General features: G+C 41.0%; 1 protein-coding gene across 1 annotated transcript in view; it reads right to left on the bottom strand.

Moving 5' to 3' along the window:
* Positions 1 to 16,432, bottom strand: part of CHD7 (chromodomain helicase DNA binding protein 7) — a 122,267-nt gene that overhangs the window by 38,621 nt on the left and 67,214 nt on the right. The window contains exons 3-6 of the mRNA XM_088540132.1: positions 15,982 to 16,400; positions 7,842 to 7,980; positions 4,655 to 4,792; positions 3,524 to 3,589 (exon numbers count right to left, since the gene is read on the bottom strand). Coding sequence (XP_088396258.1) covers positions 3,524 to 3,589; positions 4,655 to 4,792; positions 7,842 to 7,980; positions 15,982 to 16,400 — 762 coding nt within the window. The remainder of the gene's footprint in view (positions 1 to 3,523; positions 3,590 to 4,654; positions 4,793 to 7,841; positions 7,981 to 15,981; positions 16,401 to 16,432) is intronic.

The raw sequence follows: 16,432 nt of genomic DNA, 5'->3' as shown, positions 1-16,432 counted from the left end.
CCCTCGTCTCTGCTTTACGTACAATTCTTTCTCTCCAGACTAGGGGAAGCATGTTGGCATTGACACCACTCCAGTATATTCTGCCAGTGTTGCCCTGTGGGGACAGAGGCAACAGCAGCTTCCGTGGGGTCTCCCTGGGGGACGGGGAAGAGGAGCTGCTCTCGGTGCTCCCTCCCATCTGCTCGGGTCTGGTGTCAGTGAACTGTCCTCTAGCCCCAAACACCGGGAAGGGCTGCCCGAGTCATTTGATAAAGACTCGGGCAAAGGAAGGAATCTGAGGCCCATCGAGTTTATTTCTCAGAAAAGATAAAAAAGGGACTGTGTTTTGTGAAATGATCACAGAATTGAAGCCTAAAAAACCCAGAGATCTGTTATCTGAATGTATTTACTACTGCCAGTCAAAAATCACTCTTTAAGCCCACCATAATTTTTAACACATTAACTTTTTATTCTCATATATTATGGTCATGTCTTCAATTAGTTTTAAAACATAATCGTTTGAGATGCAACAATTTTAAAATGACGTTTTTATGTTCCTTTACATAGTAGTTCTGTATTAGCCAATTTAATGCATTTAAGCAGCATGTCAGGCACATATGCTTACTGTCAACTGCCAACTTCATAACAATAACTCACAATGTAAATCTTGATAAAACCTGTAACTCATTCAAGTACTACTGTGTTGTCCAATAGATAATAATCCGTTTTATGTTTTCATATCGTCTACCAAGAGTGCTTCAATGTTCACTTAATCAGTATTTCAGGAAAAAAAATCCTGATGAAAAGTTATTTTGGCATTCATATTTATGAGAAATTAAACGAAAAAGTCAAATGACAACCACCTATACTCTATATACCACTATATACCTCAGATGGGATGTACAAGAGCATCAAATGAGAGAGCAATTCTCATCTGTGATTTTACATCACTGTCCAACCCTCACACATACGTTAACACTGACCAAGTAGGAAGATGAAACAAAACTCTTCCCTAACACCCTAAAATGAGGAAAAAAAAAAAAAACAGTGCGAGTCGGACTGAGCATCATAGGATGCTTGGGATGAATGTCAGGCGAGAGAGGACTGACAGGGAAATCTGCATTTCTTCGGGTTTCACATCGAAGGCTGCACAGTCCCTTCCTTGGGGCACGAAGCCTTGCACTGCCCCTGCTACTTGCTTAAACTGCTTCTTTAAGCAGGCGCCCGGAGCAGGGCTGCCCAGCAGCTTCAAAACTACACCTGAAAAATGAACTGCTGGAAAAGCAGCAGGCAGGCAGAGCTGCACATGAATGACAGATGCAGAGCTATAACATACTCGAACGAATCACTAACTGACAGCACTAGATTTTAAACTAATCTGCTCATGGAAGACACGTAGGCACTGTAAGCAGTGCAGCAAGAAGCACTTCTCATCACATGTTAGGGAGCAAGAGACACTCGGATGTGCAATATGTAGGTACCGTGCACTATAAATGCCCTGTAACACCTGCTATTATGAATAGCATATTTAGTGGTAGGCATTCCTTTTCAAAGTTACATGTAAGAAATTCAAAGCAGTCTCAAGCTGACCAAAAAACAGCTAAAAGAAATGAAAGATTTTTCAGACACTAACTAAAGACATCAAGACTGTGTCTGTTTAGAGGTCATGATACATGTATGTAAAATTTTATACAAGAGGTAAGAGCATTCAACAGAATTTAAAAAGATCTAAGTTAATGATAATGGAGAAAACATTTTTATTCATACCTGCTATCTCCAAACTCAGACTAGGATTGTTTTAGGGAAAGACAGCATAATTTTGTGATAAGAGCTTTACTCAAGAAGTGTATTAATCACCTAATGTCCCTTGCTTAAACATAACATCTTTGTTACACCCTAATTCACTGAAAGGTTTCCTAGGGAAGCATTTCCTCATGTTTATTTTATGCTGTGGTTCTGATCGCAGCAATTTTGCTTTGATTAGCAATCCAACAACCAGGGTTTTGATGACGTTAGTAGGAGTGTAAAAAACCTTCAATAAAAGCACAGTTGGGTACTTCAGATGTTAAATATTAACATCCTGAAATCCATTTTGGGGGAGATAGAGAGAAGGGTTGGGAAGGAGAACAGGGACAGAACAGACACCCCTCAAACCTGTAAATGCAATCCATAAAAAAACATTAAAGAAAGAGCTCAAAATAGAGCTCGCCTCCAACAGAGCTTGCAATCAAAGACATGCAGGAGGAGACCAACCACTTCCCACAAACTGCAGAAAAATACACACTCCCCACGAGTAATCGCACCTTTGTTTGCAGGGGAGAGGAAGATGAGAAGAATAATTGGTGAAAAATAGCTTCCAATGTAAAGACATCTATGAAAAGACTACATTCTCCTCTCCTTCAGGACAACTAATTATTGAGTTTATATTACACGAAGTTTATCTGAAAAATAAGCCTGTGGCTTGGGAAAAAAAAAAAAACATAACTCTACACTTAAAAACAAAAAACCTACAGATCTTGTGCTTTGAAAGCTCCAGGACCAGGTCAACTCAATCCAAGCCAGTCATGACATTGCGTGAATTTGGGTTACAAAGCTCTCAATGATGTTATGGCAGCAGCAATAAAATAAAATAAAATTAAAATTAAATAAGATAAAATCAAAAATAAAAAGTCAACACAACATAAAGCAAACTAATCCACAAAGGTAACTCTCACTCTTCTAGTCTTAAAATTAACACTTCTGGGAAAAGAGGAAAGTCGTTCTTGTTAACAAAGATGAATTCGGTATCACCTCCAGATCAACTAGACAGATCTATTCCAGAATACCCATATATTTTATACATTTTTTTTTTAAACTTAACTTGATGATAAACCAGAGACTTAAAATGCAGAGGAGCCTATAATGTGCAATAATGCCCATTTTTTGAACAAGCTTGTTTCTAATCTCTGCTCAGAGTAGTAGTTTGGAAGCATATGGACCAACCACACTCTAAAACATCTCAGGGGAGTCTGTAAGAGAAAAAAATAATTCACAATCCAGGCAGAATTAAAGAGAGACCAACACTAACTAAACAAAATGTTCTTCACCATCTTTGCACAGCAAAAAGGAATATTCTGATCACTCACATATGTAATGTTCTTAGTCGCACACACCAGCTTGCATTGGCTGCATACATATGACCACTGTCATAAGATGCATAATATTAGGAGCAAATTTTCTTTACTATAAAAGTCAGAAAAGTAATAGGTAAAGGTGGGCTTGCTCTCTCAGACTCTCAAGAAACATCTTTTTAACACGAAGTGCACCACAGATAGTGCATATTTACAAAAAATAAAAATCCTCATCTGAAGCAACGCAGCAAAAGAACAATGACTAAACAAGCAGGCCGCTTTGTTTATGCCAATCCACAAGCATGGTCAATACTATCCATCCAAACACACCTTTCAGGAAATTCTTCTATGCATTAAAACAATTCTTCAATTAAAACATCCAAGATATTCAGCATAATAACACTCGGCTCTTTAAAAAATGTTTTTTTGCTTACCTTTTTCTTGACTGAACGGCTGCTCATAATCTTCTCCACAACAGGACCTTCAGCATCAGCAGATTCCTACATAAATATCATACGAAAGTTACAGGAATTCACACACTATGTTTGTTTCTCAGACTTTCAAAATCAGAAAAATATTGAGCAATACTTTTTGTAGCAAGAGTTTAATGCACAGGGAGATTGTTTCCTCCTATCATGAGAACTCAGAAGACTCGGATGCATTTCATGTCATACTAAAGAACTGAAGGATATTTCTTTAAACACACTTTGTAGAGCTAGCTGAACCTCTGCTCTCCCACAAAGGCTCTCTCACACACACACATATGTATAGGTCTAGTTACATCTCTCTGAAAATTAAATATGCTTCTGTCACCCAAATAGACTGTTCTAAACTCTAGATGATGTTCAGGAACAGCAGTTGGCTGTGTAAACGTTTGCATGACAGCTCTCAAAGTCGCCTGTGATCCCCATTATTATAGTTGCTGGCAAATCTACCAAATTCCCCTTCGGATAATACACAATTAACAATGGAGATCACATACAGTATTTCTCAGGGCTTAACAAATTGTCAAATGAAATACCAAAGAACAGATATGTAGACTCCAATAGGTCATCAGTTAGTTAAGTGAAGTAGTTCTTTGGAAAAGCACTACAAAACAATGAGATTGCTATAACAGTCATTCCTACATTATTATCCCTCATTTTATTCAAACTATTTTATCCATCATTTACATTGCACAGAGAATAAAGTGTACCCTGCTGGGTACTACAAGGCAGTAATTTCATAAAGGGGTTCTTATGGTGCCTAGCAGCAGGGAACAAGCTTGAGTGGTTTATTAAAGTCACAGAAGCCAGACCACTGAATTCACAGAAGTAAATTCAGACTCCTTGCAGTCCAGTTTAGGTTTCTTTTTGGTAGAGACCATTAATTTCAAAGCATTGCATCAAATTACATATTGTCAGCCTGCAAACAAAATCATGAATGAATATATTCTTTGAGAAGCTAAAAAGCTAATTTATTTCAGCACATTGTGCCAACCATGGATGAATATCACTCAGGAGAGAGCTCACACTCGAGCGCTGAATGCTGCAGTTACAACCATCGTATCCAGGGCACCAACTGACCTGTTGCTCTGACTGAGAAGTATTAGAAGGGGAGTCTCTTCCAGCAGCATCAGCATCATCAGCCTCCTCATCTGAAATCTTGAACTCCAGGTCTTCTGTGTAACGCTTCCTCTTCACCTGCCTGCTAGAGCGCCGCTTCTAGAAAGAAAGGATTGGTGTTTTCCATGAGACACAAAACCAAGGAATTGCAGAAAGACTGAGAAGACTTTCATATCTCACAAATACACTAGTATGCAAAAAAAGGAAGATGCTATTTTTACAGCATCACATGGAAACAAGACTGTACTCTTCTAAATTCATGCCTCAAGTTACTTTAGCCTTTGTATTGAAAAAGATCATGCCCATTCTGGGCTAGAAAGCAAGAGGAGTTTTTAGGATTACCCGAGTGGCGTGAGAACATAAAAAACATATTTAATGGAGCAATACAAAACCAAGAAAGAGTAGAAGCTCTCTTCTCAGTTCGTCTCCTCTCCCAGTTTTAACAGATGATGAGGACAGAGGCCAAGCACGAGCTTTCCTCAGCGTGAGCCACAGCGTTGCCAGAGCTAACCCTGCTCTCCCTGCCCACCCGCCGGACTGAGGAGACACGGCAAGGGAAGCCCAGCGAAACCCAGGTTCTGCACTCTGAACTATTCAGAGGGCCACCCTGAAGCCAAGCACAAGAGAAGACCCAAACTTTAATAGAGGAGAAAGAAAAAGCTGAACTATCCCCATGGTAAAAATGTAGTGGTTCTGTCCCCTCATCTCCAACAGGAAAGAAAGCATCCAAGAAACTGCAAAAAATAAAGTTTGCAACACACACACACACACACACACACGACAACATTTGTAATTTAACACTTCCTTCCAGAAACTATTTTCTACAACAATAAAATTGAAATTCTCAGATGGTCTGCATCAGGTCATAGAGTTTGAAAAGCTACTAATGCATTTTGCTGAAGAAAATGGTCCACTCAGCATTACACATCTGCACAGGTGCGCACATGCACATACATATTTTAAGAAATATTATATATAAAATGTATACCAGTAATCTTTTCATTCAGCTACATTCAAATATATATGTAGCATATTCAATATTTCTATGCATCCATGTCTGTTAATGTATTTACTTTTAGGTAGTCAATGATACTTTATCTGCATAAATATCTGAAATGTTTCCTAAAATTAGAAATTCTCTCTTTAAATTGAAGGTTTTGAACAAAGCTTGAATTTACACACTCCCTTTAAACAATAATGGAGTGACTTTATCTTTAAACTAGTAAATTATGTGGGCATTTTGTTTTAGCATTTTAGGTGAGTTCTACCAGTATTTTTGGTGCCAAAAGTCTCTTTGTCCATTTCCCTAATAAAAGGGGTGCCTAAAATATAAGCGTAATCTTCTTTCTGATATTTACTGGCATGGGTACCTTCCTGTTTCCCCTAGCATCCATGTCAGACTTGGCAGTTTTTATGTGCTGTTAGCAGAAGCCGTGCACACATTTGTTTCTACCAGTTTATCTTCTACTATCTATGGAACTGAAGGTAGAAGGGTGCATAATAATAGGTATGGGAACAGAATACACAAAATTTGTATGATAATATAACACAGAAAAGTAAATATTCTTCCTACTCTTTAAAGGAAACATGCATCACACTGAAATACTGAACTTTTAAAAAATCTCATACAGCTGTGCCTCCAAAATACTACAGTGTTTTAGAGAATTGCATAAGATGAAATTGAGTTGGCAAATCTATAATACATTTCTGCAGGAATATTAATTCTAGGGATCTTAATGAATGGGGTGCAGTCCCTCCCTAGGCTTACATAAAGCAGTGTGGGTACAGTACAATTTGCCCAGTGTGCTGGAAAATATTAATAAAATGAAAAATGAATAATACTATTATTTTTATTTACATGATGCAAAGAGGTTAACACTAATTTGCAAAAATAAAATATATTTCAGATGTAAAGTTTATCACTCAAAAAAGGTTTCAGAGAGCAAGTCTTATCCCATTAAACTGAAAACAAATGTGCATATATGTTGAATTGCATAATAATCTGGAAAGCAAACAAACAAAAAATCCCCAAACCCATCAACCCCAGGAGCTTTTTCATCATCTTTGTCAATGCCACTACTGACAGAAAATTCATTCTTTACATTTCTTAAAGTTTGTAAACACTTCTCCACTTTAATTCAGCCTTTATAATGCCATGATGACCACCAGGAACCAAAAAAAAAAATGCTTTTTTCCCTGTCTTTTTTTAACCAGAATATAGTTCTATATTATATTATATTTTACAATCCTTCTGGAAAACAATACAGAGAGAAGGAATAAACTGCATTTGTGTGCAACACTGCTACTCGCCAACCTTTTGGCCATGCTACTTTGGGCCTTCACGCGAGCACCGGTCTTGACACCGCTATTAACTAGAAGCAACCTGCAGAAACTGATATGCGAGGGTGAAACGCAACGGATTTCAGAAATTCCTGCATGACTGTTTGTATAGGATACTCACACCTCCACTACCATTTGCCTCTTTTTCCCTTTATGAGAATTATCAACCTTTTTGACGGCTGCTCTGAACACTGCCAGCAGAAGTGAGCCCCGAGCTGCCCTCCTCCGAACACAGCTAGTGAGAGGGCGCATGGAAGTTTCCTCATTTGCTTTTTCTATTTCACAATTTTATTTACATGAAAAGGCTTAGACAGAAATTAACAGATGTTCAGTGCTTAAGAGAAATGCTCACTGCTATCTGAAGAGCAGCAGTCCTGCAAAAGAGGCCTTTCATTCACAAAAATGGTGTAGTGCATCCATGTACACACAAGTTCTCTGCATACTACTAGGCATGTTTTAACCTTAATTTCAGAAGACCACAAAGCCAATACAAGGGGAAAGGTGAGACTTAAAACAAGACCTCACAATGGCAATCAGAAAATAACTCTGTAGTGATGAAGGTAAACATACAAAAAGTTCATGCAAATGCATTTTGCACATACCTACAGGTACCAACACTGTAAAGATAAATCATGAAGAGAAGTGCTTATTTTAACAAAACATTCACCAAAGTGATCTCCAGTTCTCACCTTCTTGATATATCTTACTAATCAATAAAGAAACTACCTGAAAATAACAAAGATGGTCAGACTTCTGGTTTTACCTACCTAAAGCATCAAGAGGTGCAGAAAACATGAAAGAGAATTACCTGAACTCCTGCGTCATCTTCATCTTCAGGAGAAGGTGATGGTGGTGGAGTTTTGTCCAGATCTGAATTTTCAGAACCTTCTTTTCCCTTGTTAACTTTTTTCTTCGCAGCACTAGTTTCTGAGTCTAGCTTCTTGTTACTGAAACAGAGGTATTTTTCATCAAACTTTGTAGAAAAATATGATGTGCTTAACAATAAAATAAAAGCATAAATAAAAAGTGCTTTAACAGTTAAACTGTTTATTTTGTAGTGACTTCATTATTTTAAACAGCTTTGTATTATTTAAGCATTTAAACTTAATTGTAAAATCAATGATGCTCGGGCCATTGCTACTCATTCCCCATTCCTGAATAACGGGCATGTCACTTCTCTCCTTCAAAGAGAAGGCTTAGACAGGGACTAAAATATTTGATAAGGTAAAAACGAGACCAAAAGAGTTTCTGTACTCAAAATTTGCACTTTCAAAAACATTACTTGAACTATCTGATGCATGTGAAACAAAACAAGATCTCAGGTGAACTTTTCTTGATATTAACCCTATGGATTAGTTGAGCAGGACCAGAGGGCATTTTACCAAACAGTGGAGCAAATGAGAAGATTCTCCATTTTATTCCATGTGTCATGTCATTCCCCAAAAGCGGCACAGGAAAGGCATCTTGGCATCAAATCTCCAGGAACGTATGGATGCTTAATGAGTACGACCACAGCTGGTACACACAGGAGCCCATAAACTTGACCGGATTAGGTTTCTGGTTATCAGCTGCAGCTACCTGGCTTCTTCACCTAACCTTTATGCATTTCACAGTTTTCCTACTGTTTTTTTAGTTCCTTTCTTAATAAACCAAAAACTAGCATCCCAGTGTCCACATCGAATTACCAAGTCACAGCTACCAACAGAAGGAAGAAGTTTCACGGTTGCTCCCCTGGCCTTTGGAAAATACTCACTTTCATGGAGTTGGGACTACACCTTCCCTTCAGCTACATTTAAAACTCCACCTGTGCACACCCAGTTAAAAGAAAAAAAAAATGCTACAGATACACGTATCAAAATCCAGCTTTAAATGCTTGATCGCCAGATTAGTGATTAAGCACTGAGATCTTCAGTACACATAGATGAAATTTTTAACTAACAAAAAAGAAGCGACAATAAAAGTTAATAGTTTTAAAGGCCTTTAGTCTTTGTGACTCATGTGGGGGTTTGCCAGGTTTTTTCCTTCTGTGTTCAACCACTTCAGGCCTGCTATTGACTTGACAGGCTGCTTTTAAAAACTTGCTGCAGCTTAAAAGCAACCTGCCCACATAGAATTACACACCAACAGTTGACAAACGAGAAGTGTAGATCACAAAACGCTCTCCTCGTCACTTTTAAAGCGGCTTCTGTTCCCCTACTATCTTAATTTCATAGCAGAGATGTCACCTGGGGTTTGTTTTTCCTTTGTAAAACCCAGCCTTGCAACTTCTCAGAAAAACATACCATCCTTGTGCTTGTTCATTTTGATTAAAGTATTTTTCAACTGAATGTATATTTCAGAGCTATGATTTAAGATTTCTGAACGCTTTGGTACCAGATCGATTCAATTTCTGCACTATTTCCTTTTGTGGGGGGGGGCACTTAAACCAACACTGAATTTCTAAAAAGCAAAAGCTACCCAACCAACCAAAGATTTACGCGTGAAAATAGCGGGAGTTTGAAAAAATAAACTCTTATTATTGCACAAATCACAGGGCGCAACATAGTTTTCCTCTCAGAATAAATAAAGTCAAGATGTGACAATTTAAAAAAAAAAAAAGTTTGATCCAGCTGAAAGAGCAAAGATATAAGACAAATCATTAAAAAAAAGGAAAAGAAAATAAAGGAAATCTACACGCCGGCTCCCCTTCCAACCGCCCCAGCGCGCACGCTGCACATGGACAGAAGTCTCCCCTACTATGAGGCTCCATTTCCAGCATTTATTTCCGCTCTAACTGCCACAAATTATACAATACTACAGCTGAACGCGGGGCCCCTTCCCTTTCATGTGCACGCCAAGAGCAATCACATTGCCCTGGTAACCAGCGGCCACGTGACCAGCACCTGCTCCTTTGGCTGGATGCCACTGACTGAAGCCATCTGCTTCCCTCAATCAGCTTTCAAACATTCCCAACACCTGCGCGGCGGCCTTCTGTGGTTGCTTTTATCAAATCAGTGCAAAACTGCTCCCAAAACTTTACATATTTCTCAAATTTGTTTAAATCAAAGGTAAGCCTGTCAGGGGGTTGGCCCGCTGCCAGGTAAAGTAAGTCGACAGGCTCGTGCTTTTCACCGGTGACCTCCATAAATCAGAGCACGGCGCACAATTAAGCTTAGTGGCAGTTACCGTGCCCTGCGTGCACCATCACACGTGAATAACAGGCTTAAGGTCTCAGGGAACAGCGTGGCTGCGGTTTGATGAGACACCAGCCTGCGGAAAGGAGGAGCGCGCCGAGGCGCGCGGGTCGGCCCCGCGCACGCGGAGGCAGCGCGGCCTGACGCGGTGCAGCCTGCGCGGGGGTTGCCACTTACCGCGCACCCAGCGCGCGCCACACAAAGAGCTCGCCGAGACCCCAGGGCCGCCAGCGCAGCCACCTCGGCCAAGGTTGCTTCCCAACTCCCCTAGGTCCTTCCCAGCGTTTGGGCTAATCGTCTTCCTCGGAGCGTTTCATGACCTACACGAACACGTATATATTGTTATGTACAAATACACGTCGTGCCTCAGCCTACTGAGTCATTCCTGGCACAGACGCGTGCTAAGTAATTTGGACGCAATTTTGTTCCTTCCATTTGCACCACCCAGTTAAGAGCAGACACATCAAAAGCACAACTCAGCTGGGGAGCCCAGAGCCTGCAAGAAGCGACACAGAGAATTTTAAGTTCCAACACCCAGCCAAAGAACTGCTGTTTTTAAGTGCATACCCACAATTTCTTTTTCCAACCAGGAAACAGATAGAACAAAACAAAACAGTCCAGCACAAAATCGCTGCCTCTTTAAGCCGTGCTTCCTGGTTTGTCATGCTTTACCTGGCCAAAGCCGGTGGGAACACTCCGGCTTCCTGGAATTGTCAGCAACTCTCGCTGCTACCCCGCTTCCCACAAAGCCGCTGTTTTTTGTTCACAACGATTAAACATCCCGGCTCTGGCCCAGCCTATCCCGCTTTCCAGCGGAGCGTACTCAAATTATCCAGGAACGGCGTTAGACTGGACTGAAGGTACCTTTCCGTATGTAAACACAGGCAGGTAAAGATCTGTTCTCGGGCAATTCAGAACCACTGACAGGGTTCATGTGTCAGTAGTTAACTTTGGATATATACCCGGTAGAACTTCCCAGATTTGGGAAGGAGAAATGAGAACTGCAATAACATGCACCTTTGGACAACGGTGGTGAATATTCACCTTGGCACGCACGTGAATGCACAACCCAGATTCCATTATGGACAGTCTCCAGTCCAAACCAAACCCATAAATCTGGCAGAAATTAAAGCACAATTTGTCCATAATGAAGTGCAAATCAGTAAAATATTTTATAGATGACAGCTAATATGAGGCTTGCTACTTGAGGAAACTGCACGCCAGCTTTTCAGACTAGATGCTCTGCAAGCCCCCAGCCCCCTCCCCGCTTCCTCCTTCCCCGGGGGAAGGCAGAACAGATTGCCCCAAGGGCGATCACCAGGAGTACAACCTGCAGAAGGTCAGGGACACAACAAGACAAGGGATAATGAGGGCTTAAAAGCAAAACTTTAAGAAGGATAACAGTGAAGCAATGAAGAAAGAGCAAATTAAGATTTTAGAACAAGTAGCATTGCATGCAACTTAGTCGAGCAACCACCTACAGAGCTAGGTCAAGCACCAGAAACTTAGAGAGCCAAATCATCCAACTCAAAAATACCCCAAAAGCACAGCGTGCTCAGCGGGATTAAGAGGGGGGAGTAATTAGCCCTTATATTTACATCGTACAACTATTTCATTTGAGCTGGATAACTGACAAATCTGTTTATTAGTGTAATTTATGCTGGGTATAAGGATTTGGAAGTCTAGTCGAAGTTAGTCAGGCACACTACTAAGATCTCTATTTTTCCACTTGTGGGGCATTATCCTGTGAAAATTTCTAAACAGAACCCTGCTTGGAAAAATGGCTACACATTCACTGTGGAGCAACAAACCCATAAACTAACACTAAAGAATCCCACTCTCTCGAAACGTTAGAGCTGACAGACTTTCTTTGCTGCCTGCTTGCATTTATGTGGCCTGAAAAAGGCCATATTATTAAAAAATTAAAAATAAAAAAAGCCAACTTGGCTGGGAGCAAAGGCCCCGGGGCCTCTCTGCAAGAGGCGCCTGGCGCTGTGCTGGACAAGTTCACTGGGGGCATTGGGACAGGTGTGAGCAGGAACACGCTCCGGGCTCTCGTGCAGGGGAATCTCGCACCGTTTCCTGTTGGCTCCCGCACCCTCCTCCCCTCCCTTCCTGCCTTTCTCAGGATGACCCAAGCTGCAGGCTGGAAACTACCACCACCACCTAGGGACCTCTTTTCCTGTCCTCGGGTTCCCGAAGGTGCTGCATCCTGCTGCTGCGTGCTCCCCCCACGCCACAGCCCTTTCCCACTTCCTCAGCCAGGAGCCATCCCCTTTCCCACACAACAAATAGCCGATTTGGGCGCCAAAAGGCCCGTCTCCACCCCTGCACCAGCAGCAGTTGGTCACCCTGCTGCTCACGCCTGCATCCCGGGCCGCTGTGAGCGTGCAGGAAGGGCAGGGGCAGCACTAGGGGAGCCCTTGGGCCCCTGCAGGTCATTGCTGCTCCCCAGAGCTGAACGGCTCCGGGAGGAGAGGGCAGCAGCCCGGGCTTGGGCAGGCAGTGCCACCTCCTCCGGGAAGGGCACCTGGGCCAGGACCGGCGCCTCGGGAGGACTGTTTGCCTCTGACTCTCCACCTGCTTCGGGGGAAAAACACTGACTTGGCCCCTGCCCTCAGCTGGCTTTGGAACATTAAGAGCCCAGCTTGATGAAAACCTTTCACCTGTGATCTCCAAGTTTATCTGCACTTTCTTTTTGAACCTGATTTGCTCCGCAACACGTTGCTTTAGCAATTTTTCCAGCCACTACTGTAAATGCCACTTCTGTGCTGGCAGGATCAAGCTAATTTTGATCACACCTTTTCAATCTCAAAATCATCAAGCATACAGCACAATATAGAGTTGCCTATTTTGGTATTTTCTTCCTTTTCCTGATGCTACAAGACACATAGGTCACAAGCACTAAATTAATCAGTTTCTCTCCTCCATGTGATCTGTTTTCCATCACATGAAGGTGTGTTTCAGGGAGGCAGGCTACTCATTTTGCAACAGCTTACTGTAAAGGGAAAATGGATTTGATTATATTGTTATTAAATTTTGGCACAGGACAAATTTTGGCTGTATTAAAATACACAGACAGATTAAAAATTAGGTACTAAACACCTAATTCACTTTGAAATTTAATAGTTCATAATTTAATCCTAACATATCAGTTTACATTTTTACTGTTTGGGTCTTGTCCTCTCTCCGAAAAAAGTTTCTCTTTACATTTTAAAAGTCTAATTTTATGTACCTGGATTTTACCCAAGTACAAAATTCTTCTCTCCTATTAAAACCAACTAGGTTATTCAGGAATGAACGTTGCTAGTTTTTCACAGCATTTAGAAAGCTAAAATTGCACTATTCTTTCTCCAGTGCTTCGAAGCAAAGTACTGAGCAATGGAAGTGCCAATAATAAACATGACAGCCATCTCATTAATGTTATCAAAATGTTTTCTATCTACCTAATCATATCACAATTTATATTCAGCTGCATGAATTTTACTCATCTCAGTTATTGTAATACTTCTCTTGTAGAGTTAGCGCTGCTGAAATACTGTGGCTTGACTGATTGCTTGGGACTGAATCAATGGCCTACGTCACTGGACAGATTTCCCAATCTGCGGTATCGCCGCAGCAAACAAAATTCCTTTCCGCACGGACTTAAGATTCAAGAGCAACATGCGAATAGCATCCCAGCCCAGTCAGAAAGTTCCCTGAAGAAGTTCGACACGGAAGCTGGTCAGATCGCAAAACAAGAGTAACCTTGCTCTCAGAAGAGCGCTCAGCAGCAGCGGGACGAGTCCATTAGAGGAGGGCAAGCTGACTCCCAGCAACTCCAAGGAGGCCTAAGGACAGCGAGTGCTCTGAATGCTGCTCCCTTCTCTCACAGCTAGAACAAGAGGGCTCAGTGACCGCAGGGACACTGCAATCATCCAGCCGCCCTGTTGCAAGAGTTACGGCATGGGAAAAAAAGATGGAGAATAGGACTTGTCTGCACACACATCTAAGCAAGAAGAGATTAGTCCAATCGAAGGAAATATTGCTCCTTTAATCTGCACAGCATGTCCCACAGACTGAGGGAAGACACGCAGAGGGACATGAAGATTGAGTAGGTGGGCAGGCAAGGCCCGAGGTCTGACAGCCATAGGAACCCTGGCAGGATTTTGAGCCAATCCTTTCTGGCCACGTCTTATGGTTAGGCTTCATTACAAAGCTTCATTCTGGCAAAGCCCTTGCAAAAACACTAATTGCATTAAAAGCTTTCGCCAGAAGTTGCTGGGAGGTGTCGTATAGCGTGCATTATGGTTTGTTCACCTTCAAACCTAGGAACATAAGGAAACCTTGTAAAAAGCTTTGTTTAGTTGACTCAGTGTTTCGGTTTCAAAAACATGCACAGGAGATGTACAACTTACAAATATAAGGTTTTTTAAAGAAATGATTTATGGGCAGTCTGGAACATAGTATGTGTCTCTATATATATAACTTTTCCAATATAAGCTTAATCAACTGTAATTTACTGAAAAGCTAATTCAGCTAATCAGAACAACATACAATTTTATAAACAATGTCTATAAAAACACCATCTCTGCTTTGTAGTTTGGTTTTTAAAAAAATATTTTTTTGCAAAAGGAACAACTAGTATTGACCTCTAACTCATTTAGCTATATACTTGCAGCAACACTAGCCAATAGCCAGCCTTGAAGAATATATACAAAGCTCATTCATTAACTACAATTTTAAATCCTAGTACAAATGGATTTTGCAAACTGATTCAGATTAACCAAGTCTGGCTGTGCTTCCATCTGGAAGTTATATTTTATAACACTAGCCACATCTTTAAAAGCAGATTCAGATGTTTGGAACAAATTCAGAACAGTTGTAAGAAATTCTAGGTACAAATGAAAAAAAATTGGGCTTTAATGTCTTTTTCCTTTCAGTTTTCTTTCAAGCGAGCATTTGTAATCAGGGTGTTTGGGGAGCTGAGGGGTAAGGAAAGAATCTGTGTGATTATCTGTGACGCAGTTACTCATGTATAACAGCAGTTTGTCCTCTCTCATACTACTCTGTAGTATTTTAAGTATATCCTGATAAAGGGACATGATGCCAATTGAAAACAGCCAAGAAACAGGGCTGAAGCAGCTGGTCTATCCAGAAAGATCTTGTACTACAGAAATTGTTTTTACATGAAACAGTACAATGAGTATAATCCCTGCAATAAGAATATATCAACATCTATACAGGGACGCCTTTTCGAAAAGCAAACCTTATAGTCCATAGGTTATGTCAGTAGGAAAGTGTCTGGCAGGTTAGTACAACTTGTAACAAAACCAAGTAGCTCGTTTCTTCATTTCAGTAAAACCCCCATCAAACCTTTCTTCTCTAAACCCTCCCTCTCTGGATTTCAGTCAAACCAAAAAAATATTGTTGAAGCAATTTAATTTCTTCATACACAAACCACAATCAGTGACAGATCAACATCAGAAGAAAATAAGTTTTGAAATCTGACAGAACCAGGAATATTCATGCCTTGAAAAGAAAAATGAGCCATGTTGGCTATGACAAATATGTCTGCCTTTCCAGCATATTTAGGGATAATGATGAAGCTATAAACAGGAAGTCCAAACAAGAGAAACACGCCTGAGTATTCCTCAAAACATGGTGTTAGAGATGGCAGATGATAACTGACAAAGCAGGATTTCATCCCCACATACTCTGCTTAGCACAAATATCCTCGAAATCCCACAAACACACTATTTTTCCCTGAAGACAAACATGAATTTTTTGACCTACCTGGTCTTTTTGCTGGTCTTCGGTTTTGGCGTGGTATTTTTTGCTTTCTTTTCCTTTGGCTCTTTAGGGGTCTTAGGGACTTTGGGGGTCTTGGGTTCCTTCTTTTCCTTGGGTTCTTTAGGATCCTTCGGTTCTTTTTTTGTCTTGGGCTTTTTCTTCTTCTTCTTCTCTTCTTGAGAGATATCCGAGTTCCTAGTTAGATTCTGGTTGTCAAGTCCCCCAGGAAAGTCTTCCTTACCAAAACCTTTACTGGGCCCTTCTGCAGCAATGTGATTGTTTTTCTTCTTCTTTTTCTTTTGCTGGGGCTGCGGCTCGATTGCTGGCAGATAATCATCGCCTTTCACTAGCTGGGTATTCGGTCCACTAACCTGAGTCATATCCGGCACTGGTTTCTCTAAAAAGGGTTCCGACGGAGAATGCTGGGAGAGATGAACAGAAATAAAATTGTAGA

The sequence above is a fragment of the Tinamus guttatus genome, unplaced genomic scaffold (genome assembly GCF_059628265.1).
Source record: "Tinamus guttatus ecotype Peru unplaced genomic scaffold, ASM5962826v1 Tinamus_guttatus_pri_ptg000056l, whole genome shotgun sequence".
Lineage (NCBI taxonomy): Eukaryota > Metazoa > Chordata > Aves > Tinamiformes > Tinamidae > Tinamus > Tinamus guttatus.
Note: the sequence above shows the minus strand (reverse complement) of the source record. Positions and strands in the feature narration are given on the sequence as shown.